General features: G+C 37.4%; 1 protein-coding gene and 2 pseudogenes across 7 annotated transcripts in view; 1 reads left to right on the plus strand and 2 right to left on the minus strand.

Annotated features, from left to right (window-relative positions):
- ZNF638 (zinc finger protein 638) overlaps positions 1-24,326 on the minus strand; it is a 138,125-nt gene that overhangs the window by 40,170 nt on the left and 73,629 nt on the right. For 6 of the 7 annotated variants that reach the window (XM_075556986.1, XM_075556985.1, XM_075556992.1 and 3 more), the window contains 8 exons: positions 17,570-17,608; positions 15,575-15,864; positions 13,984-14,246; positions 10,513-10,647; positions 9,484-9,606; positions 6,134-6,189; positions 5,681-5,733; positions 1,602-1,724 (listed from right to left, as the gene is read on the minus strand). In XM_075556986.1, the coding sequence (XP_075413101.1) occupies positions 1,602-1,724; positions 5,681-5,733; positions 6,134-6,189; positions 9,484-9,606; positions 10,513-10,647; positions 13,984-14,246; positions 15,575-15,864; positions 17,570-17,608 (1,082 nt within the window). The remainder of the gene's footprint in view (positions 1-1,601; positions 1,725-5,680; positions 5,734-6,133; positions 6,190-9,483; positions 9,607-10,512; positions 10,648-13,983; positions 14,247-15,574; positions 15,865-17,569; positions 17,609-24,326) is intronic. The other variant, XM_075556987.1, reaches the window with a different exon arrangement.
- On the plus strand, positions 20,221-21,096 carry LOC142454613 (UAP56-interacting factor pseudogene; annotated as a pseudogene).
- LOC142454511 (ras GTPase-activating protein-binding protein 1 pseudogene) lies at positions 22,355-24,028 on the minus strand (annotated as a pseudogene).

Below are 24,326 nucleotides of genomic sequence, written 5' to 3' on the forward strand. Positions count from 1 at the left end.
TCTAAGATATACTGAGCATCTTATTTCTTTTTCGGTTTTGTAACTCTAAGTTTTTGCCCACTCTATAACAACACTTTACTTTTTCTTCTCATCTTTGAAACTTTCTACTATGCTCTTTGACATGATCATTTCTTTCATTTTCCTGGACTGCTCTATGAGTACAAGCTCAGATGCATCTGAACTATGGTGTTGGCTAAGAATATCGCAAGTACCATGGACTCCCAAAAGAACAAAGAGATCTCAGAAGTACAGACAGACTGCTCTGTAGAGGCCAGGATGGTGAAACTTAGTCTCACATACTGTGGATGTTATCAGGAGACAAGTCCCTCTCCCCGACAAAAAAGATCGACACAGTGGCTGCCAACCATGGGACCATTTTTAAAAACAATTGTACAGTGTCACAGGAGTGGGTAGTGCTTTGTCCTGTTGTAAAAAGGGTGGCCAGAAGTCAGCACCCACTTGATGGCACCTAGCAACTCCTCTACGAGTAAGAGAAAATCTCGAGTCCCTTCTGACATCCACTTTGATCTTCTTTCTGGTCTTTTTTTCTTCTTTCCTGTCTTTTTAATAATCTTTTTCTTTCTTCATAAATTATGTTATGTCCTCCCACAGCTTACCATGTCTTCTGTCACTTATGTCACACACAGCAAATTTATTCTTGAAATGTTCTTCAAATTCAGGTAGGATAGACTCAAGGTGGTATTTTGGCTCTCCTGCACTTTTTAAAAACTTGTTTCAGGCTTGAACCTGAACTTATATGAGCAACTGATGGTCTGTTCCAGGTTTTATTTTAGCTGCCAATATTGAGCTGTTCCATTGTCTCTTCCTACAGATATAGTTGACTTGATTTTTGTGTATCTCATCTGGAGAAGTTCAAGTGTGAACAAGTCATTGGTCTTGCAAAATTTTATCCTGGCATTTTTTTTCCTATCCCCCAAAACCATAATTTCTAACTATTGTTCCTTCATATGTTTCCTACTTTTGCATTCAATCACTAACAATTAGCACTGTGCCTTGATTGGATGTTTGATCAATTTCAGACTGAAGAAGTTGGTAGAATTCTTCAATTTCGGTGTCACTAGCTTTAATGATTGGTGCATCAACCTAAGTAATCGTATTGGATTTCCTTGGCAGTGGACAGATAGAATCTTATTACTGACAGCAGCATCCTTCAAGATGGATCTTGACACGTCGCTTTTGACTATGAATATGACGCCATTCCTTTTGACTGTCATTCCTACCACAAACCATATGGCTTTCTAACTCAAAATAGTCCATTTTGATCCACTTCAGCTCACTTAGTTAGGATATCAATCTGTATGTGTTCCATTTCATTTTTAATAACTTCCAACTTTGATAGACTCATACTTCACACATTCCAAGTTAAAATTACTAGATTTTTGCAGCTGTTCTCATTTTGAGTCACACCTCATCAGCAAATGAAGGTCTTGAAAGGCTTTACTCTACGCATGTTATTATGGTCGACTCTACTTTGAAAAGTCTACTTCTTCAGTTATAGTTTGAGAATCTTATCTTTAGGGCTTATCTTCAGGTATGGTCTCTGATAAGGTTCTGCTTCTAATTCATTAGGCCTTAAATACCTGGCAATGTTTTGATTTTGTCCATAAGGTTTTCTGTGTTGAATTCCTCCACAGTCCGTTCCTTCTTCATTCTCTGTTTAATCTGGAAGCTGTGCTGAAACCTGTTGACTTTGGGTGACCCTGCTGGTAACGGAAATACCAATGACATAGCTTTCACCATCACAGCAACACACCAGGCAGCACAGTGCAACAAACTGACAGACAAGTAATACCACTTGCAATAGTGGAGGCATTAAAGGTATTCTTCTAAGGATTAAATCTAAGCCCATGATTTTTTCTCAGTTAAAATAAATCAGTATGTTTGTTATTAGGTGTCATCACTCAGAGTGACCTCATGAGTGAAAAGATATGGAGTCCTGTACCTTCCTCACAACAGTAACCATGTTTGAGTGCATTATGGAACCTACTATGCCCACCTAGCTTGTGTAGGTTTGGTTTTTCTTTTTTGCTGAGCCCTTACTTTACACCGCACAGGGTACTTACTCCTCCAGTGTTTGGTGACTCTAGAAAATGTCTTCCATGTACATGAGACAAAGAACAGATCTTGCCAGCCCCACTTTGGCTAGTATTTCCTCCAACACAGATTTGTTTCTTCTTCTGCAGTCCTGGTACATTCAATATTCTTCTCCAAGACCATAATTCTAATGCGTCCATTCTCCTTTCGCTTTCTTTTAACACTGTCCAGTTTTTCCAAGCAAGGGAGGTGATACTATGGCTTACGTAACATGTACCTTACTATCAAAGTGATGTGCTTTAATACTATCAGGATGTTGCTTTTCCCACTACAGTCAGTAATGTTACCGCATCTTTCTCATCAAATCTAACAATCCTGAAGACTTTTAATGTTTAAATCTGAATTTTTTTCATCTAATCAACTAAAAAAGTTGTATATAACAAAATCCATGTCACCCTCTCATACTATTCTAAATATCCTTCTTACATCAAGTACTGATTACTTCGATGTGAACCACGCCAGGTTTTGACCATATAATTTTCCGATCTTTCTGATTTATCCAATCTATCTGAGAATTTTAAAAAACTAACTTATTCATAAAGGTAATTTCCCCAAGACTATCAATTATTCCCAGGTTCATAAACAAAAAGAGAAGGGCACCATACTCAAATTAGAAAGCTAAATAAGTTTATTCTTGTTATGCTTAAAAAAAATATTTTTCCCAAAGAGAAAAGGCTATACCATCTATTTCAAACTTAATCTGTCTGACCTAAACTTTTCCTATGAAATAGTTTCACACAATACATTTTGGGAAATGCAAAATGGAATTTTCGGGTGAGTAGGTTATAGCTTTAATGATTCCATATTCTGAGTCCACAGTTTTCATGAAAGTACAACAGCAGACAGATGATTTCGTCTTCACAATTTAACATGAAAATTATTTATAAGATTGAGCTCTTTAACCCTGACTTCCTAATGATGAGCATTATAAAATATTTATAAGATGGCATCATTTTTTACAATTTGTATCTTCTCTGTGACAGATGTTAGGACCCACTCATTATACCGCCAAAATCTATTGCTTCTCAAAAGGACCCTGTCGTTTAGAACACCCCCTTAAGCTTTCTAAGACTGTAAATCTTAAATGGCAAGTCAGCTTCCATGGGTTTGAACACAGAGGAACCTTGTGGTTAGCTCCAGTGCTTAACTCACAGCGCTACCATTTACTTTAGATTTCAGGGCAGGCAGATTTGATTGATTTACAGCATGGTGCTTTTTGGAAGGTGCAAAGTTGGTTCTATCCACTTACTAAAGTTGACTTTAGTAGGATCTCAGTGATCACCAGGTCTTTTTCTGAGTTTCCTGCATGTTTTTGCTCCAAGACTAAAAGGTTTCTTGTATACTAAGTGAAATATACGGTTTTAAAAACTAAACTTAGCTACTAAAATTAAAAGGAATAATAAAAAGTAATTACCATCAAATTGATTCCACCCACAGCCACGTCAGGTGCTTTAGAGTTAGCTATGCTCCATACAGAGAATTTCAAAAACTAGTGTTAGGAAGCAGATCACCAGGACTTCCGTTTTTTGCTCTTTAAACAAGTATTCGATGGCACTGCTTGCATTCCCAAAGAAATGCTATTAATGGGGTCTAATTCAAATCCTTCCAAGCCTTTTGTAATTTCTCGATTCCATTACTGTCATCACCACAGCTGAAGTAATCTGTCCTCTACATAGTTTAAAACCCTAGACAAAACGTTTTGCCCTACAAAACCATCCGTAATTATTTCAATTAATTTCCAATAGCTTTAATAGACAACCCACTAAATATTACAGGACAATGAGGTATAGTACATAATCCAATTATCAAGTTGCTCGAATATTTTAGTTTCAATGTCTAATCTAAAACTGCTTTAATATAAATCCCAAACACTATATCCATGCCTTCCCAAAACAAAATATACAGAACTTAACTTTGAATTTTTATTTCTATTTTTTGCTTTTCAGTCTTGCCCTTCACTGTCCGGCTTTTTATTCTCTTTAACCTTGAAAGTTTATGTTCTGGGAGCAACTTCATTATCTCTACTTTGTAAACCCTAAATGGACTGAAAAGGCAAATATAATTTAGTTTATTAAATAGCACATTAAATCTATTTAGATTCAGAATAAATATAATGTGATTTTGAGTGTAAAGAACAATTTTCAGCATGTAAGAGTAATAGTATCTAACTGTTTAGTTTTCTTTGCTTATTACTTTTTTCTCAGTACACTTTCATAATCTAAGGGAATTAGATAAGCAACACTGACATAGTTCCCTTTCAGTGCTTTACCTTATAGATTGGGAAAGGGGTAGAAAGAGGTATTGTAAAACTAATTTAAATACTTAATAAAATGCTATTAAAATCTAGGAACTGTCAGAGGTAGCTTACATATATTATCTCCCTAATCTCTGTATTTATTTCAGGAAAGTTTAAATATTTACTGCATATTATTAAACCAAAAATAAGCTGCCACTGAGCTGATTAAGATTCAGCGATCATCTAAGAACTGAGAACTGCTCCTTAGGGTTTCAGAGACTGTAAATCTTTATGGGACTAGACAGCCCGCCTCATCTTTCTCCCACAGAGCAGCTAGTGGGCTTCCACCACGAACCTCAGCCCAACCCTTAATCAACTGTGCCACAAGGTTATTTTCTTGATTGGTATCCAAAATACTCACTGCCATTTGAGTCAATCTGGAATTGACTTAAAAACAGTGAGTTTAAATATCTTTCAGTAAGTCTCTATTAAACTGGCACGATAGATTCATTTGATGATCATTTCACCAAAGAACTACAAGTGAGTAAGACATAAAAAGATGATTAACATTAGATGTGCATAAAAGCAATAATGAGACTTCATTCACTAAAATAACTTTGATTAAAGGCCAGAAAACAGGTTTTGTTAAGGATGGGGAGAAACTGCTGATGGTACTGTAAAAGTTTGGTGGTTTCCTCAAAAATTAAACACAGAATTACCATAGTAATCTACATTACATAGTAATCTAGCAATTCTGGTCCTAGGTTGATATCCATAAACACGGAAAAGAAGTAGACAAACATATATGTGTACATCAATGTTCACTGCACGACTATATAGAGCAGTGGTTCTCAACCTTCCTAATGCTGCAACCTTTTAATACAGTTCCTCATGTTGTGATGACCCCCAAACCATAAAATTACTGCTGGTATATAGTCAAAGGTGAAAATATTCTAAATGTGTATGAACTAATGAATAAATATATAACATGTGGTAAAAACACATAGTGGAATATTAATAAACCATAAAGAGAAATGAAATCCTGATAAATGTTACAACATGAATGAACCATTTGGTAAGTTCATAGAGACCAAAATTTACTAGTGACTATAAAGGGCAGATGAAAGAGAAGGGAAGGGGGAATACACTAAGGGGACACAGAGTGCTTATGATGGATGATGGGAAAATTTGGACACAGTGAAAGATATTGGTTGAACAACATGATAAACTTAAGCAATGTCACTGATAAAAACATGGGGAAAATATGGAAAAGGTAAACAATGTCTTATACATACATATTTACTATTATACCCACAGTTAACAACTTACCGGTGGAAGATGAATTCACAGTTTCAATAACTTTTGAAGTATCTGCATCTTTTCTATATAAAATTAAAAAAGGAGATTTAGAAGTTCTAAATTCTATGAATATCTAAAAATGTAATACTTATATCTAAAAATGTTTAAACCAATTAACTTTAATAATGTCTCATACTTAAAAGGGAGTTCGATTCATAGCAACCTATAGCACAAAACAGAACTGCTCCCCCTGGCTTCCAATCTTTATGAGGGTAAAAAAAATGAGGGAAGCAGAAAGCCTCATCCTTTTCCATCAGAAGAGCTGGTGAACTGGAACTACGGACCCTGTGGATGGCAGCTTAACATGTAACCCACTATACGACCAGAGCTCTTATTTAAACTGAAGAGTGGTAACGTCTAGCTTTAAGTATTAAAATGTCCTATTTCATATGTATATTCATGACTACATATGAAAGCACTTACTTTAAAGTAGATGCAGATGTTTTCTTTGAATCAGTCTTTTTCTTCACATCTTTGTTCTGTGAAGGAATAATATTTTGCATAAAAGACAAACTTAGATTCTCCTATCCAATTATGAAAAGCAATTTAGAAAATATAGTAATCCCAAAAACTCTTATCAAAAAGTACTGATATTTTTACTATTTATATAAGAGGAAAATAAGAATATTTTCTTTTTCTTTAAAATTGGTTATTTTATTGGGGGGCTCTTATAAACCTCTACCAATCCATCATTCAATAGTATTAAGCATAGTTGTACAAATGTTGCCAACCAAAACAATTTCTTTCTACTTGTTAACAGCTCATTTTTCCCCTCCCTCCCCGCACCATCCCACTCTTGTGAATTCTTGATCATTTTTATATTATTGGTATTTCATACCTTACATTGTCCGTTGTCTCCTTTCACCCACTTTGTTATTTGTCATCCAGCCCCCAAGGGGGTGCTATATATCCAACCTTTCTCCCCCTTCCACCTCATCATTCTCCTATCCTCATGATACCGCTACTCCCACTACTGTTCCTGAGGGTTTTAGCTACCTTACAAATCCGGCTAACCCAGAGAACACACATTGGTACAAATAAGAGCTCTCGACACATGGAATTCGGGACAGATAAAGAATTATTTCCTTTAATTTTTCATTCATTTGACAGCTCGCCTTTCAGCACATCTCCAACATTACCTATCTTTCAAGAATATTATTTTTAACTTGCCTATGTAAATTTAAGGTGCTGAAAAGCAAAGATGTTACTTTGAGGACTAGGCTGCACCTACCTTACGCCATGGTATTTTCAATTGCCTCACATACACATGAAAGTTAGACATTGTATAAGAAGACTGGAGAAGAATTGATGCATGTGAACTGTGATGCTGGCAAAGAATATTGAAAGTATCACATACTGACAAAAGGATCAATAGATCTTGGAAAAAGTACACCAGAATGGTCCTTAGAGGCAAGAATGGGGAAACCTTTTTTGTCTCTGACACTTTGCATATGCTATCAGAAGAGATTAATCCTAGAAAAGGACATTATTCTTGGTAAGTAGAGGGGAAGCGAAAAAGAGGAATACCTTTGACGAGTGGCCACAATCGTGGGCTCAAACAGTAACAATTTGGAAGATGGCACAGGGCTTGGGCAGTGTTTCTTTCTGTTGTTCAAAGGGTCACCGCGAGTAAAAAATGACTTGTCAGCATGAATAACATGTCTTTTCAAATGTGTAAGTGCTAACAAGCTAGCCCAACCTACTACAATTTCTGCTTTTATTACTACAGTAGCAACCCAGCATTTTTCTTGCCTCTGTCCTCATTATTTCTGACCCCAATCTATCCTCAGCAGAAAATTGGATCATGTCATTCCTAGACTCAAAATCTTCCATCACTCTCAGATATAAAGCCAGTGCTTAAAATAGAATATAAGAGATTACACCAAAGAGCGATACCCAGGTATGTGCACAGTGATGCTCATTATCCCAGTATTATTTCAAGTAGAAAAAGAAAAGACAAGGAGAACGACCTAAGTGCTCACCAATAAGAAGTATGGCTAAGCAAACTATGGTGCACAATGTAATTCTGTACAATGTCAAAAATATCTGAGGACTCAGCACAGAAGGACAATCTAAATGAAGTCACTGGGAAGAGAATGAGAGTTAAAGGCAAGAGAAGTAAAGACTATCACATATACAATCCAGTAATAACATTAACAGCAAAAAATCTACAGTAGTTACAACAATATGCAAGCAGAATAGGTGCAGGAGGGTGAATGAGATATTCACCCATGAATATATATAATACTTAATGAAAGATATTTCCACTTGTGTACTTACATATGCTACACAAACTTTTGTGAAAAGAGTAAAGCATGGGGGCGGGGGGAAATATACGAGCACATCGTAGCAATAATTCAATACCTTGATGGAATGAGATATGGGCTGGGGTCTCATGGCCATAGTCTCAAAGGACATCAAGGTCAACTGACATAAGCATAGCATGCAGACAATGTCTACATCTTCATCTGACGAGAATCTTCAAGCTATCAAATGGCCTCCTTAAACTATGGGTCTCTCTCCATCCCAAGCAAAACAGACACAGACAACAAAACCAAACTCTTCTCCATCAAGTCAACACTGACTCATAGCGACCCTGCTGGGCAGGGTAGAACTGTCTCTATGAGTTCCTGAGACTAACTCTTAATAGGAGAGGAAATCTTGTCTTTCTCCCGTGGAGCAGCCGGTAGTTTTGAACTCCGCATGTATCTTGTGGATTGCAGTGCAACTTGAGCAGGCACTATGCAACCAGGGCTCCCATCGTAGGCAAACAAGAGCGCAGAAAATCAGACACGGGGAAACCCAAAGGACCAATGGGCCATATAAACCTCAGCACCTCGAGACCAGAAGAACTACGTAATGCAAGGCCACCACTGCTAAACACTCTAGAGCGGACCACAGTCAGACACCCGACCTAGAATGGGAGGAAAAGTGGAATACAGCTCAAAACCATGAAAAAAGACCGATAAGCTTAATAGTCTGAAAACTTTCACTCTGTGATACACAAAATAAAATCTCCTTGAGTCAGAGCTGACTTGACTGGAGTTAACAAGATCAAGAAATCAAAACTGTGCCTATTACTTTAGACATCTAAGGTGAAGTACAGAAAATTATCTAGAAAAGACTCAAGTCATAAATATGCTCATTCTTAGGGAAAAGCCCAAAAATGTAAAAGGAGGTTTTTAACAAATTCATTGAAAAATGGAATTAGAAAATACTGGACTTTACTCCACCAACTTCTGAAAATCCTTGTATGTGATTACATAAAGCAAATTAGGGGTTCAGTACAGGAGAAGGAAGACTGTAAGGATTGAACATAAGCATGCAAGCGGCTTCCAAGATGCTGTCAATGTGTGACTAGGTAGCAGTTTCACAGATATTTGCTAATTTTCCATTTTATATATAAGCCAGGAGGCACTGCTGCTATGGTTAAGGCCTCTGTGGCTAACCAAAAGGTCAATGGGTTCAAATTCACAAGCTATATCACCAGATAAAGAAGTGACTTTCTGTTTCCATAAAGATTTATACCCCTGGAATTCAGGGGAAGGGTGTGAGTGGGGTGGGGACAAGCAGTTCTACTTTGTTTTAGTCAATATGAGTTGGAATTGACTCAATGGGATTGAGAGTATATATTTTCTCCAAGACTCTTGCTTGCCACTTAATATTTTGTATGGATGTTTTAATTTCAATGTCTTTAATGTTTATTCATATTGTGTTTTATATACTTTATTAATTTCTAACAATAAACCATCTAGAAGCTAAATCCAGTTTACCTGTGGCTTTTTCTTTCCTGGAACACGTATTTTCACACGTTTTGCTTTTATCATAAGAGGTGATTTTTCAACAGATTTCAAGACTGTAGTCACTGACTCTTTAAATTCCATTTCCAAGTAAGCCTAAAGAAATAACAGAGATAAGTCTTAAAAATATTTTTAAATTCTATTCATTATATGTGAAAAACTTCTAAATATGCTACTTTTAAAAAATGTACTAAGGCCTTGTGATATATAGATCATAAGGTAAATACACTTCAAGTCCTGGTAACCTTTGTCAAAGTAAAATTTGATCCTTAGGAGATCATCACACATGAAGTGGACATTTACCCTTGTCTGGTTTTAGGATTTCTGCATTATGAATGGGTTAGAGGAGGAGTACAGGCTTACACAGTAGACCTGCATTAACAAGAGAAAATGGGAAGGCAGACATCACAAACCAAAAGGCAAGGAAGGCATAGTTCATAAATTTTAAGGCTTTTTTTTTGCCGCTTCAAAGCTTCTTATAAGAAAGATGAAACCACCAAATATCTCAAAACTATAATTTTGCTTATTTGTTTATTCATGGTTATTCCATGAACTTTATCATGTGAGTTACGGGGAGAAATATAATTCACAAACAAATGCAAACATTTGTTGTATAATCTGACTATTCTAAAGCAGGGATGACAAACTGTAGCTGGCTATTTTTGTAAATGAAATTTCATTGCAACACAAACATATTCCTCTCTATGTATCATCCCTGTTAACTTTCTTACTCTAAGGGGAGAGGTCAGTAGTTCCCATCGTCTGGTATAATGAAAAAGCCTAGACATCTACTAGCTGCCCCTTTACACAAGAAGTGTGCCAGCCTTTGTTCTAAAAATGATAAAACAGCATTTCAACCTTGCTCATTTGAAACCAATATCACATCATTTTTAATGAACAACTGTTAACTGTGATAAAGCAACTCAGGGATACAAGATCTGCCTTTAAATAACCACTAAAGTAAGGGCTACATGCATTTAAACAATAGATGGATCACCTTACCTCCTTTCTATATGGAACAATCAGTATTTCATTAATTTTTCCTAATGGTTGAAATACTTTTCTAATGTCTTCTTCAGTACAGCCATCTTCTGGTAAATCAGATACGACTACTACCAAAGATTGGTCTTTCCGCACCTATAATAAGTGGCATAGGAAAAATATTAATAAAGTCAGGAAGTGCAATAGTAACTAGTAATCACAATTCCCAATTTCTTTTCACTAGTTATCTAAGTCCAGTCAAAAGTACTGAGTATTTTAGAACTTTTTTTTAGATTTTAAGTGAAAGTTAAAAGAAATGTGTTTTGATGTTCCATCAAACTCAACATGGTACTGAATTCAGCAGTAACCGATCAAAAGACACCGTCGGACCTCCTTTTGTGAACAAGCACTTTGCGATGATTAGGAACGACGAGTAGTCTTGAGAGGTACTTAATGAGATTTGCTGTGACACTCTGGGTCAGGGATTGGGCTACTGTTTACTACAAAGCTGGCAACCACTAGTTCAAACCCACCAGACACTCTTGAGAGAGGATGAGAGTTGTCCCCATATAGATTTCGTCTCAGAAATCCTATATAAGGTCACTTTGAGTTGGCATCGACTAAATAAATAGCATAAAGGTTCTTAACGTATGTGGCTCATCATTTAAATAACTGAAATGGTATCCTAGAAAAGTACAGCGTATCTTTTTAAAATGATATACTATACATATTCTTTTTAGTTGCTGACTTGGCTCCTGACTCATGGCTATCCCATGTGTTGCAGAGCCAACCAAACGGCGGCTCTGTAAGGATTTTCTTGTCTGAAATCATTACAGTAGTTTGGCAAGTCTCTTTGTGTGGGCACTGGGTAGATTCAAACTGACAATCTTTATATCACCTATGATATCAATTTAAAGCAACGGAAAGAAAAAGACCCTTATCCACAGCTTGTGGGAATGCAAACTACTGTAGCTATTAAAGAAAAAACCCCAAAACGAAACATGGCCATTCCTCAAAAAACAAAAAAATAGAATGCTCACAGGTATATATATCCCAAACACTAGGAATAATGAAATGTGTACATCAATGTTCCATTCACTGGAGCACTCTTCACAATAGTAAAAAAGTAAGAATAACTTAACTGGCTACACCAACAGACAAATGAATAAACAAAATGGGCTACAAATATCAGTAAGTGGGAGAATTCAAGTCTTGGTACATGCTACAGTTGGAGCTTGGAGACATTACTCTGAGCAAAATAGACCAGTTAGCAAAGGATGACATTTTTATGTTGTCTTTTTAGGTGCCATTGAGTTATTTCCTACCCAGAGCAACCCTACACACTATGGACGAAACACTGCCTGGCCGAGGGCCATCCTCAGACAGCATGTTTGAGCGCATTTTAACAGTCGCTGTGTCAACTGTCTTGATTAGGGTCTTCTTTTACACGAACCCTCTACTGTAAGATGTCCTTTTCTAGGGATTGGCCCCTCCTGATAACATGTCCAATCACAGGAGATGAAGTCGCTCTATCCTTGAGGACTATTAAGGGACATTCTGAGTGCATAGTTGCTACGTAAGTTGTTGAAAAACGTTATTTGCGATGATCGGGTAATTGGTCTTGCAAAATTCTATCATGTAATCTCTAGCCATATTTTTCATCTACTGATCCTTCTAGTTTCCATTTTTTCACATTCGAATTATAAGTAATTACTAATGTATCTTTATAGCATGTTGATCATTCCAGATAGAAACATTGGTAAAATTCTTCAATGTATTCATCGTTGGTTTTAGGAGTTGGTGTGTATGATTAAGAATTGCATTACCTGGTCTTCCTTATAAGTGTACAGATATTATTCCGTCACAGACAGCATTGTACTTCAAGACAGGTCTTGAAATGTTCATTTTTTAAAAATTAAGGTGATGCCATTCCTGTTGAATTGTCATTCCATATATAATAAGCCATATAGAAAACCATATGATTGTCTTATTCAAAATGGCAACTACCAATTCAGTTCGGTTTACCAATGCCAAAGATATCCAATTTTGGTGTTCCATTTCATTTTTGAAAACTTCCAATTTTCCTAAATTCATACTTCATAAAATTTCAGATGCCTATCATCAATGAATGCTAATAGCCATTTCTTCTCATTTTCAGTTGTGTTCAATAAGCAAATGAAGGTCCCAAAAGCTTTGATCCATGCACTAATGATGATCCATCATCAACAGGGTTGCATCTTTCTTGAGGCAGCTCTTCCCCAATAGTATTTTGAGTGCTTCTCAAACCGTCGATCACCTCTGAACCTCTTGATTAAGATCAAGTGTACTATCTGACACCATATCCAAGTCTGATGGCACATAGGCCTTTTTAGTATTATACATATACCTGTGCGCGCGCGCACACACACACGTATATAAATATATAAATAAATAGCCTAAATATCTTGGCCATCTCATCCGCTAAGGGGTTATTTTAATTTAATGATAGTCTCAAATATTTTAATGTATTACTATTTACTATTAGCCCTATAATGCCAAGCGCGACATTATAGGGCTAATAGTTTATATTAAATGTTTTCATAACATTTAATTAACTGTATATACTTATATTGATAACTATGAAACTAAAGAATAAAAACAAAATTTTCCTGAAATTAAAAATTCAGGCGTTATAGGGCTAGGTACTGCTGAGATGGTTCCAATTCATAGCATGACATTGTACAACAGAACCAAACACTGCCTGGTTCTGTATTATCTACACAATCAATGGGTTGAGTCCCTGTTGGAGTCAGTCTCAATCCACCCTATTGAGTTTCCTCATTCTTGCTGACCCTCCATTTAACCAATTTTGGTGTCCTTCTCCAGGTACTGGTATCCTTGATAACGTGTCTAAATTATTTAGGAGGCAGTTTCACCAGCCAACCTTTTAAGAAGCATATTGTTGTAGTAATTTGATTAATATATAGACTAAATTTGTACCTAAGCACTGTAACCATTGTACTTTACAATAAAGGTTACAATAAACATTTATCAATAAATCAGCATTCAGAGAGCAGTCTATTTCTACATCATAGAAACCATAAAACCAACTGAAAATGATTAAATCCTAGTAGAGACTCACTCTTTTTTTTTTTTTGGAGACTCACTCTTATTGCCTAACAGTTAACAGACACAAAGCTGCTGATAATATTCATTTCAAATAGCAGGCAGAAAAACTTATCACTCTACTTGCTTGCATGGCTAGTCGAATCAACTAATCAAAACGCTCTCATATCAAATGCTAACCCTCTGGGAGTGCTTCAGGGGCTAGCTAATTTTGAACCTCTGAGCTTTTACTGTATTCTTAATAGAGACTAATAAAATATTTCCTATCAACACAATTGAAGAAGTCATCATTTCAAACTTATAGGAAACAGGTAAAAAAATGCAAGTTTTGTTTTCTTTCACATTAACAAATCTATGTAAATATGCAATAATTGTAGAATTTCTGACCTTACGCTGAAGAGAAACCGCTTTATCGGATGTTTGCTTACTTTCTGGTAAGCTACCATCTTCAACATTCTTTGACTTAGAGCGAGCAGCTGAATCAGCCTTTGTCGAGCTGGCAGACTTTACCGATGGTTTTGATCCACTGCTAACTTTAGCCTTTTGCGTTGGCGAGTGTCCAGTATCACCTGCTTCAAGATGCTTCTTCTTACTGGTTTCTGATCCATGTCTAGATCGCTGTAGTGTATCTTCTAAGGCTTTTTCTCTATCTAGTAAAAAGAATAACATTTTAATTACGAAAAAAAAAACAAGGTAGAAACTATCTCATCTCATTAAATTATAAATATTAAAAATCACTCAAGTTGCCCAGATATTTTATTACAAAGACTCATCCTCAAGCCAAACTAAGATCATATACATAGGAAAATGTATCTTTTTGTTTTCTCAAAAGGCTATTTTACATTTGGTGGCACTAGTGAGTCTCCCTTCTAGTTTGATTTTAAGATCCCTTCATAGTCTTAATTTAAAAGGCAGTATCACAAAAAGCTTTTGCTTTTATTGATCACTATGTACCACATGAATTGAAAAAAATTCATTTATTTACATAATAAGCTAGTGTTAAATATTTTATGAAAATCAATTTCATTTAAAAAAGAAACTAGTGAAAAATTTAAAATTGCACCAGGGTACATCTCTGCAAGAATGTTATTAGCACTGAAATTAAAAGACAACAGGATTTTCCTATCTGCTGATGATGTTCTTTTGGTTGAATATATATGTAGTTGGAAAATACGCTCTCTAGGAAACCCTAAAAACACCTTCGGGAACCTCTAGAGCAGTGGTTCTCAAGCTTCCTCATGCCGTGACCCTTTCATACAGTTCCTCATGTTGTGGTGACCCCAACCTTAAGATTATATTCGCTACTACTTCATAACTGTAATTTTACTACTGTTATGAATCAGGGAACCCCTGGTGAAAGGGTTCCTTCGACGCCCAAAAGGGTCACAATCCACAGGCTGAGAATCGCTGCTCTAGAAGGTTTTGAACCACATCTTAAGAACCATTGCTTTATACATTTAAAACTATACTTACATTTCATGTTTAGAATACGTTAAGGAAATTTATTTCCTAAACACTAACAATAGTCTTTGTACAGCAACTTTATATATATTAAAAAAAAAAAAAGCTAATTCTGGAAAGGTCATTAGAAGCCAGTACTTAAGACACAGGTTCAAAATATAAATAATTTCAAAAAGGCAATACACCAAGAACTAAGATGTTTGCAAAACCTTGGTGATCAAAATTGTATATTAGATGAATATATATATCTTAATGCCCCCATTTTTTCATGTTGCTATTATACGGGAGAGAATAATTGAAAAGTGGGTCATATTTCAAAGAACAATTATAAGATTAAAACAATAAAGAAAACTCCTATGTTCAAAATCTTTTAAAGAACTGAAGCAAATAGCTCAAAATGCAGTCTTTTATTAGATCTCAACATTAGTGCCTAACTCAAGTTTTAAAAGTATTGGAAATACAGACATTAAAAAATCCCTCAGAACAAAAAGATTCATTTGATGACCACCAATAATACCTGATGATCTCACTAATCTTCTTGATGCCCTTTCAAAACGAAAAGATCGATAGACTTCTGGGCTAAATGCAGGTTTAATTCGATATGGTGGGTTAGGGGATCTGGATCTATATCTTGCAACAAAACGATGGCAAAGTCTTGGGCTTCGACTTCTTGGTCTATATGCATAATGCAGCGGGCTTCGAGATCGACGGACCCTGTGTCTTGAACTTGATCTCCTAGAACGCCTAGGACTGAGTGAATGAGAACGTCTTCTTGGTGTTTGAGTCTCTTTCCTACTGCCTTCATTTCTATAAAACAGGAAAACCAAGTAAGAGCCGGTGATTTAATGCAAATTTAAATTATATTAAATGACAGAATTATCTTCTTAGAAACAGATTAGCAATACCAAACTGTAATGTTACGTTATTTACATTGAAACAAAAGCCTAAAGCCCAACTTTTTATGTCCAAATTTATTTTGTAGGTAAATGAGCAACAATTTGAACAGTTGGGCAGCCCTGCAACTGGCTCCATGAATACTTCTTTTATTAATTTACAGAAGAATATCAATTTCTTGGCATTTTTCCACAAGTTTTATACATAATTATGACTTGAAGAATTACATAATTTAGAAAATTAATTTCCTACAACAATTTTTATCCTGAGAGTTTATGCTATTTGTCTCCAAGTTGCAAATATACTAATTAAGTATGATGATGCCCTAGGGTGATCATGTATACAGGATAAATTATATTATTTTATTAAAAGGCTATTTTACATAAGGATCCACTTTATTTGGTGTCTTCAATAAAGTCACGTTGGCTATCAAGGTATCTGTAATCTCACAACCATAAAATTATAGTAAATGTTAGCGTAAGATATTTCCAAATAAGTAGAAGTTCAGAGTAGCGTACTGTCATTTTTAAGATGGAGTGATTGAAGAAAGATCCATATAGCCTGTGGAAGTTGTGCACCGTTAAAAACATATAGCATACTGCTATCAAGTTGATCCCAACTCACATTGACTTTACAGGACAGAGGAGACTTGTACCTGTGAGTTTCTGAGGCTGTAAATCTTTACAGGAGCAAAAACTCACATCTTTGTGCTGTGCGGTGGTTTCAAAATTGAGCTTACCAGTGCAGCTTGGAACCCCGTACACCACCAGGGCCCTTAAAATGGTGAATAGGCCCCAATTCAAAATAATGCCCCCCACCTTTTTTACAGTACTTGTCTGATCTTAAAACAAAACTTTTTTAATAACACTATTGTGTGGAGAGGAGGGGACGTCTTGCTGGGCTGAGGGGTCTCTTCAGATAATGAAGGACACAGATTATGAAATTTAAGTCTTCCGTCATATTGAAATCATGGTAGATACTCAATTCCAGGTGGAGTAGGGGTAACAGGTTGGGCTGCTAATTGCAAGGTCAGCAGTTGGAAACCACCAGATGTTCCACAAGAATAAAGGCTGGGTTTTCTGCTCCCATAAAGAGTTACTATCTTGGAAATTCCCGGGGACAGCTTTATCTTGCCCTAGAGTCTCTCTGAGTCAGAAGCAACTTGATGGCAGCAATTTTCGGTTATTATTTTGGTTTGGTATAATGAATATTTCAGCTATTACACTCTTACTCAAAACCCACTGCCTTTGAGTCGGTGCTGACTCACAGTGATCCCCCTGTGAGTTTCCCAATACTGTACGGAATAGAAAGCCCAGTCTTCCTCTCAAAGAGCTGCTAAACTGCCGACAATGCTAATCACAGCCCAACACATCACCACTCTATTACCGTGGCTCCAGATTATACTCTCAGATAGAATGCAAGATGTACTGGCCACATATGGGTGGTGGTTCTGCTTTTGCTTGTTCAATACTTCTAAGTCACAGTATAAAAGAACTCCAGCTGTGAAAGCAACATAAATGAAGATTCTCAAGACTAAAAATTCTCATGCCTGGATTTTGTCAATTTGTCATGTGACACCTAAAAGGTGGGGAAATGTCACCATTAAAAGAATGATTACCTTCTTGATGGGAGAATCTCAGGATTCCAATCAGGATACCTATTTTGAGAATAAACAACATTAATGAACAGCTAAAATCGGATTGTAAGGCTCAGCTAAATTTCCCTTTAATACACCATAAGAACTCTTAAAAATCTAAGTTTCAATAGTATTTGTCTTTTATTAATGATTATATAATTTAATTATAAAAGTATTCATTAGTAGATGCGTCAGGAAAAGTAAACATACTCTTCATACTAGAAGGCCCAAAATTACTATATATGTTTACTTAATTTCATTATTGTGAGACTTAAAATACTACAAAATAACATGGTGAGTGCAGAAAGGAGACAAAAGAGCTAGACAGGCAAGTTGTGCCACTTGTGTGTTTTGTGACAGTAAGGAAGTTGCTTCAGTGTTCAATTTCCTCATTGATGGAATCAAGAATAATGATTACACCTACATCTCTTAAGGTTGTTTTAAAGATTTAAGGAGTCACATAAAGCACTCAGAATAGTGTCTAGAACTTAAGGATGAACTATATTCACTTATTGGAGCCCTAGTGATATAGCGGATTACACGTTGGACTAACTCTCATGTCAGCAGTTTGAACCCATGAGACAGACCAAGGGAGAAAGAGACCAAGTCTCACAAACCCACAGGGCCAGTTCTAGTTTGTTCTACAACTGAGTGGCAATGAGAATGATCATGTAATATTATTAGTACCAGGAGCCCTAAGAGCATAGTGGTTACACATTAGGCTGCTAACCAACCACAAGGTCAGCAGTTTGAAACACCAGCTACTCCATGGAAGAAAGTCGAGGGTTTCTACTGCCGTAAAGTTACGGTCTGGGAAATCCACAGGGCATTCCACCCTGTCCTAGAGGGTCACTATAAGTCGGAATCAAAAGAATGGCAGTATCTTCTTTGTTTAATTGTTACTACTAAAAGTCTGGTACACTGGATCTTTTGTCAAATCGTAATTCTTGCGCCCAATCTAGAAAGAGCAATAGGTCACATGTGCAACAAAGAGAATGAGGATGATAACGTTTATGAAGTGGTAAGAACTTAAATATACATCAATAAACAGCTCTGGTGACAGTGGTTTAAAGACTGGGCTGCTAACTGCAATCTTTTGAGTTTACCCGCACTAGCTGCTTCAGAGAAGGAGACTGATTTACAGCCCGAGAAACCCTTTAAAGCAATTCTACTTTGTCCTATAGTCCGAAAGGACTCAAATGGCAGTGGCTTTGTTTGCACAGAGCACAGTCATACAATGGAACGCTATGCTTTTAAAAGAACAGAGCAGCACGTTTTGCCCTGGAAAAGATTCCAGGCACCTAATCAAAATGAGTTTATTTGCTAGTTGTGTTTTAAAATAAAGTAATAAATATATTCAAGAGCACACAACTTGAATAAGATCAATAATAAGGGAAGAATTAAAGTAGGAGGCATGGAAACACATATTTTTAAAATCAGGGGTGCATGGGAAAAAAGACGGGCACATACATTACACAGCAAAGTCTTCATAGGTAAGCAATGCTTTTTTGCCTTAAGAGATCAGTGCTATAGCGACTCACATTAACCCAATGTGATGCATTAAGACGACCCCCCCCCCAAAAAAAAGACTACCCCAAAGGGTTTCTAGACTATAATTTTTATAAGAACAGATCATAAGGTCTTTTCTACATAATGAGTTGCGGGGTGGGTTTCAACAGCAAACCTTAGAGATAACTGCTGAGCTTTTATGTATCAGGGCTCCTAGAACGCAAATGGCTCAATCCCACCTAAACTCTTTATCTTCATAAAAATCAGATTTCCCACTCGGTGCTTGCAGAAATATTTATGGTTTAGAAGAGAAATCTTTATTTGATGTGGCAATAGGTAAAACAAAACAAAACTCACTGCTACACAGTCAAATTCAACTCAGAGAGACCCTTACAGGGCAGGGTATAACTGCCTCTGTGAGTTTCTGAAGATTGCAACTACGGGAGAATTTCTCTCCTGAGAAAATGGTAGTTTCCAATCTACTGACTAGCACCCCAACACATAACCCCTACAACAATCATACAAACAATGATAAAACCGCATTTTTATCATCAATCTCTATTCTTAACAGTAGGATTCAGATGGGGTATATTCCATTCTCAACTCTAGGAGTAGGCACATGACACCAAATGAAACACAGAGTTATATTCCTATAAGAACCATAATTAGACAACTAAACCAACAGTAAAGAGTCCGAGGGAAAGAGGTAATTTTTACCTTTTCACTCTAGTGTGCCAAACTATCCAGACTACTAATACAAAACTACGGGGGAATTTTTACCACACGAAGAATGTCTACATGACATTTCATAAAACCAATGCAAAGGAAAACAGATGAAAAATGAAAGCATTTCTTACACTCTGGTTTTAGAGAATCCAGTTCAGCTGAGTTGAAACTAACTAGTAAACTTCCCAGCTATTTGAGTTAATAAATTCAATGTTTGTATAAAAACTTAAAACCTAGATGTTTCACTCATGACTAAAAGTTCTGGATGATAACCTAAAAAACAAAAACCTTATGTTTTCATTAAGAACACAATGAAGAGTCCATGTGTGCGAATGGGAGGTGGCAGGCCTCGCTCTCTGGCCTTCCCCACTGACTCTTCCAGCATGACATCTCCAGCCATGAACCAGTTTGGTACCAGTTTACTGGGAGCCACTGCAAACCAATCACCACTTACGAAAGCCCGCAGCAATGAAAACCTGGACAAAAATCAATACGTCATTAGGTGATATCAAATTGAATCGAAAGGAAGGAAAGAAACAGAATTTTCCAAGACTAAACAGACGACTTCAGCAAAGTGGTGCCCGGCAATTTAGGATGAGTAGGGTGGGAAATTCAACCAAATTCTAGTTTTAGTAAAAATAGTCAGAGCCATAGAGGAAGAGTAATGCCTGGAAAGAGACGTCCTTATGGAGTTATCACTGGCCTTGCAGCTAGAAAAACAATGGGAATTCAAAAAGGAATTAGTCCTATGAATTGACCACCTATGGCCATATGTAGAGCCATATTTTCCAGTGTTGAAAAAGAAGACAGACCTCTGAGACAAAATGAAGTGCAGAGGTAACCAGCTGCAGTTCTCAAGAGATCTAACCTGTTAAAAAGAAAAAGTAACATTCCAGCCAACTTTACCAGAAGAGGAAAAAAATTAAGCAACCAGAAAAACACTTGTCAGGCAACTTTTCATAAGAGGCCTGAAGGTTCAGGCCCAGTTGAACATAGAACAAGTAGACGATGCAGTAGCAAAAAGAGCTCGTCAATGGCGGACTTCCACCACAAATGGAGGAATTTTAACTGTATCTATTGACAATCCTGGAGCCGCTCATAACCCAGTAACTCAGAAACCACAATTAACTTGTACCTCTGTACCATCATTCTTGGCAAAACGGGAGCAACCTGATGTAAAGAAAGTTCCTAAAGGTGTTCCCCTACACCTTGACATCGATAGTGTTGGAAAACAGACAGGGATGACTTTGAATGAGCGGTTTGGGATCTGTTAACCATGGGATAGGATCTCCTGTCAAAGGAACTTTTTGACTATTTGAAAAATTGCTTGGAAAGCTTGTCACAGGAATTCAAGAAACTATTTGAAAATAATCACAAGAATAAATAACACATTTTTATTTTGAAGGTTTTTTTTTTAAAAAAAAAGGAACATGTATAAAATAATGCCCTGAAAGAATAACAGGGATATCTATTTGTTCTTAAAGATTTAATGGTTGTCCAGAAAGAACAATTCCTCTACTTGACTCCTTTGGTTCCTTGAGTAGCAGGAAGGTAGAAAGTGATTATTTTTCTGGGACTGGGACTTAGTATCTAGTATCCTTTGCTCAGTTTTTAGACTTTGCCATGGTAAACCTTGGTCTTCAGAAATGAATCTTTGTTGCTGTTGCTTATCCTTTAATAGTGTCTGATGTAATACGTGCAGTTGCATTTTCTTCAGTAGAGCTATTACACAAAAACCATTAAGATTCCTGTTTGGGGATTTTAAAATTTATGAGACTTTCTGGAACTACTTTTTCCAGGTAGTATTGGGTTAATCTAGCTGTAAATCCTTAGTTGCGAACTTTTAACAAAAGTTATGACTCAAGGCAGTAAATAATCTTGGTTTTGGTACTTGGAGGTGATAAATACATGTTTACAAAGTTATCTACTAGATCCATGATGGAAAAGATCTAGTACAGAAATATGAGTTTGTTCAATAAATGAAGAAAGCAGCAGGTTGAAGAAGAGTACCTGAGGTGGAAAACGACAAAATCCACATTATAGGTACATTCTTTGGGTATAGTGTAGTCTGAGAGTCAAGTATCTACAAAAACTTCTTCAAAAAAAGTATGCCTACATACTTGAGTATAAGTCGAACTGAGTATCTGCCAAGGCACCTAATTTTGCCACAAAAACTGCATTAAAAATGTGCGGGAAAACTCGGCTTATACATGAATGCATATGGTACTTATTTAAATGGATTGGATCCATTAGGTATTTTGCAGTAAATCTAATGGCCCTCAGGTCCTTTGCATCTTTTGCAAAAGGTTAAATTTTAGAAGCCTTTTTTTTGGGGGTGGGGGGGGAAGATGGCTGTTTAAAAAAAAAAAATCCAAGTCTGTATATGCAAGAGAATTCAGTTTTTTTTTTCTTTTTTCCGTCTTCTTTAAAAATCCATTTTCCTAAAATACCATTCCACAAAATTGGTAGTGAAGGACTCAAAGATTAGGAGAGTAAAGAGCGGGAAGGGCGCACACACCGTAAGCACGGAAAGGAGTGCAGTGGACAAACGGAAGCAGTTCTTGACAGACTAGGGTAAGGCCAAGATCCGAGATACCGAAGGCTGGCTGAAGAAATCCACTCTTCTGCACGAACGATGGTTTGTACTGCCGTGTGCCGAGCAGTGACCCAAGTATTCACTGCCTTGGAGCAATGGCCCTGCCCATTCCGAATCCTGATTTCTGCACCAGGCCTCCGCGGGGAGGGCCTCTTATTCCACTGCCCAGCCCGCCCCGTGGGCCTCCAGGTCCCCACAGGCGCTTGTCTCGACGGTCTCCTTGCCGGGCGGCTCGAGTCTTCTTCTCCTCTACGTTCAGACGGACTTCACCTCTGAACATGATCGGTCTGTTGCTAAGCTAAGAACCTTCTGAACTGGTTCAGAGTCATCAAACACAACAAAACCAAAATTAGGTAATTTCCCACCACCATTGATGCGCAGCTCCACCACGTTCCCATAATTTTGAAAGAAATCCTTAAGCTCTGATTTGTCCACCTCATGAGGCAGGTTGCCAATGAAGAGTTGGTGGCTATCAGGGTGTCTGTCTCACGATTCTTCGAGGTTCAACATCACCTTGCTCACCAGCCTCACAAATTGGTCTGGAGCCCCTCTGCGGAGGAATGTGAGATTCAGGCTTAGACTCAGGACGGGGCTGTGAAGTTGGGACTTTGACAACATGAGGTGGAATCCCAGCAACTGGAACGGCTCCGCTGGGTGGAAGGTTCTTACTGGTCACAGATGCCCAAGAAAATGTCCTCAAGTCTTCCTGCACTGTCTGAGGCCCATCCGCAGGAGCCGGAGAAGAACTCTTCTGAGCATCCTCAGGAGCAGTTTCTTCTAAGGCAGGCTCAGATTTTTCCTCCTGGATTTCAGGTATGGGCTCCTGCTCTGGTTCTGGTTCAGGATCAGGCTCTGGTTCAGCAACCGGTTCCTCTAAATGTTCTTCTAAGTCATTGCTGACAGTATGATCATAAAATGCTCCAGCATCATCAGGTACCACCTCAGGGGTCTGCTGTCTTACTTCAGGCTCCTCTTCTTCTTCCTCAGATTCCTCCTGAGGCTCGGTGATAAAGCCACCAAAAACTTCATCTTGGTATCTGAAGATACCGTTGTGGACATAGAACTTATTCACAACACAGCCATCAGGAGCGAGGACAAACATCTGCATGCATCTCCACAGAGCCCGGCTGTTGTTAGAGAGCAGCCCCATCACCTGGACCACCACACCGTCATTGAGAGTCGCATGGGCATCAACATGGCGAATCTTAGTGTGGCAGTTAGTAAAGTTGTGAGACATAACTTTCCTATGGATTTCCTTTTGTCCATAGACAGCATCTGCTGGTTTTCCATTTGAATCCAAGCCGCCATGGGGATAAGAAGAGTTCTTCCCATAAAATCTGTGCAGCATGTCTGGAGCCTGGTTCAACAGTGTATAATACTGTCTCACAAATTCCCGCCCAACCAGCAGGGGACTAGGCTTCTCCATAACCATTGCTTTGGTCAATTCAAGCTGCGGGGCTGAGCGGGAGAGGAACAAGCTTCGCTCCACAGCAGGGCCGATGACAAAAAACCCTAACGCAACTGCGCCGGCACACACGCGTGCTCCGCCGCCGAATTTTAGAAGCTTTTAAAACATGTCCACTTAAAAACTCCAAGAACAAAAATATACATGTTTATGTCACAAAGAAAAAATACAAGAATGATAATAGAGTAACACTAACCTTGTTTATACCTTTATTTTGTGTTATAAAGAACAGGGCCTTAACAGGAGAAAAAGTTACCCCACCACCAAAGGACTAAACAAATTTAGTCTGTTGTGCCAAGATAGTATTGAGTTCTTGGTTAATTATATGCTATAAATTACAGTAAAATGCCAAAATGAAGCAAAAATATCCCAACTATAAGTTACAAGATTGGTCACTTTGAAGCGTGACCTTTTGCTTGAAACCTCTATAAGGCAATAGTTTC

Source organism: Tenrec ecaudatus, chromosome 8, assembly GCF_050624435.1.
Source record: "Tenrec ecaudatus isolate mTenEca1 chromosome 8, mTenEca1.hap1, whole genome shotgun sequence".
NCBI classification, from domain to species: Eukaryota; Metazoa; Chordata; class Mammalia; order Afrosoricida; family Tenrecidae; genus Tenrec; species Tenrec ecaudatus.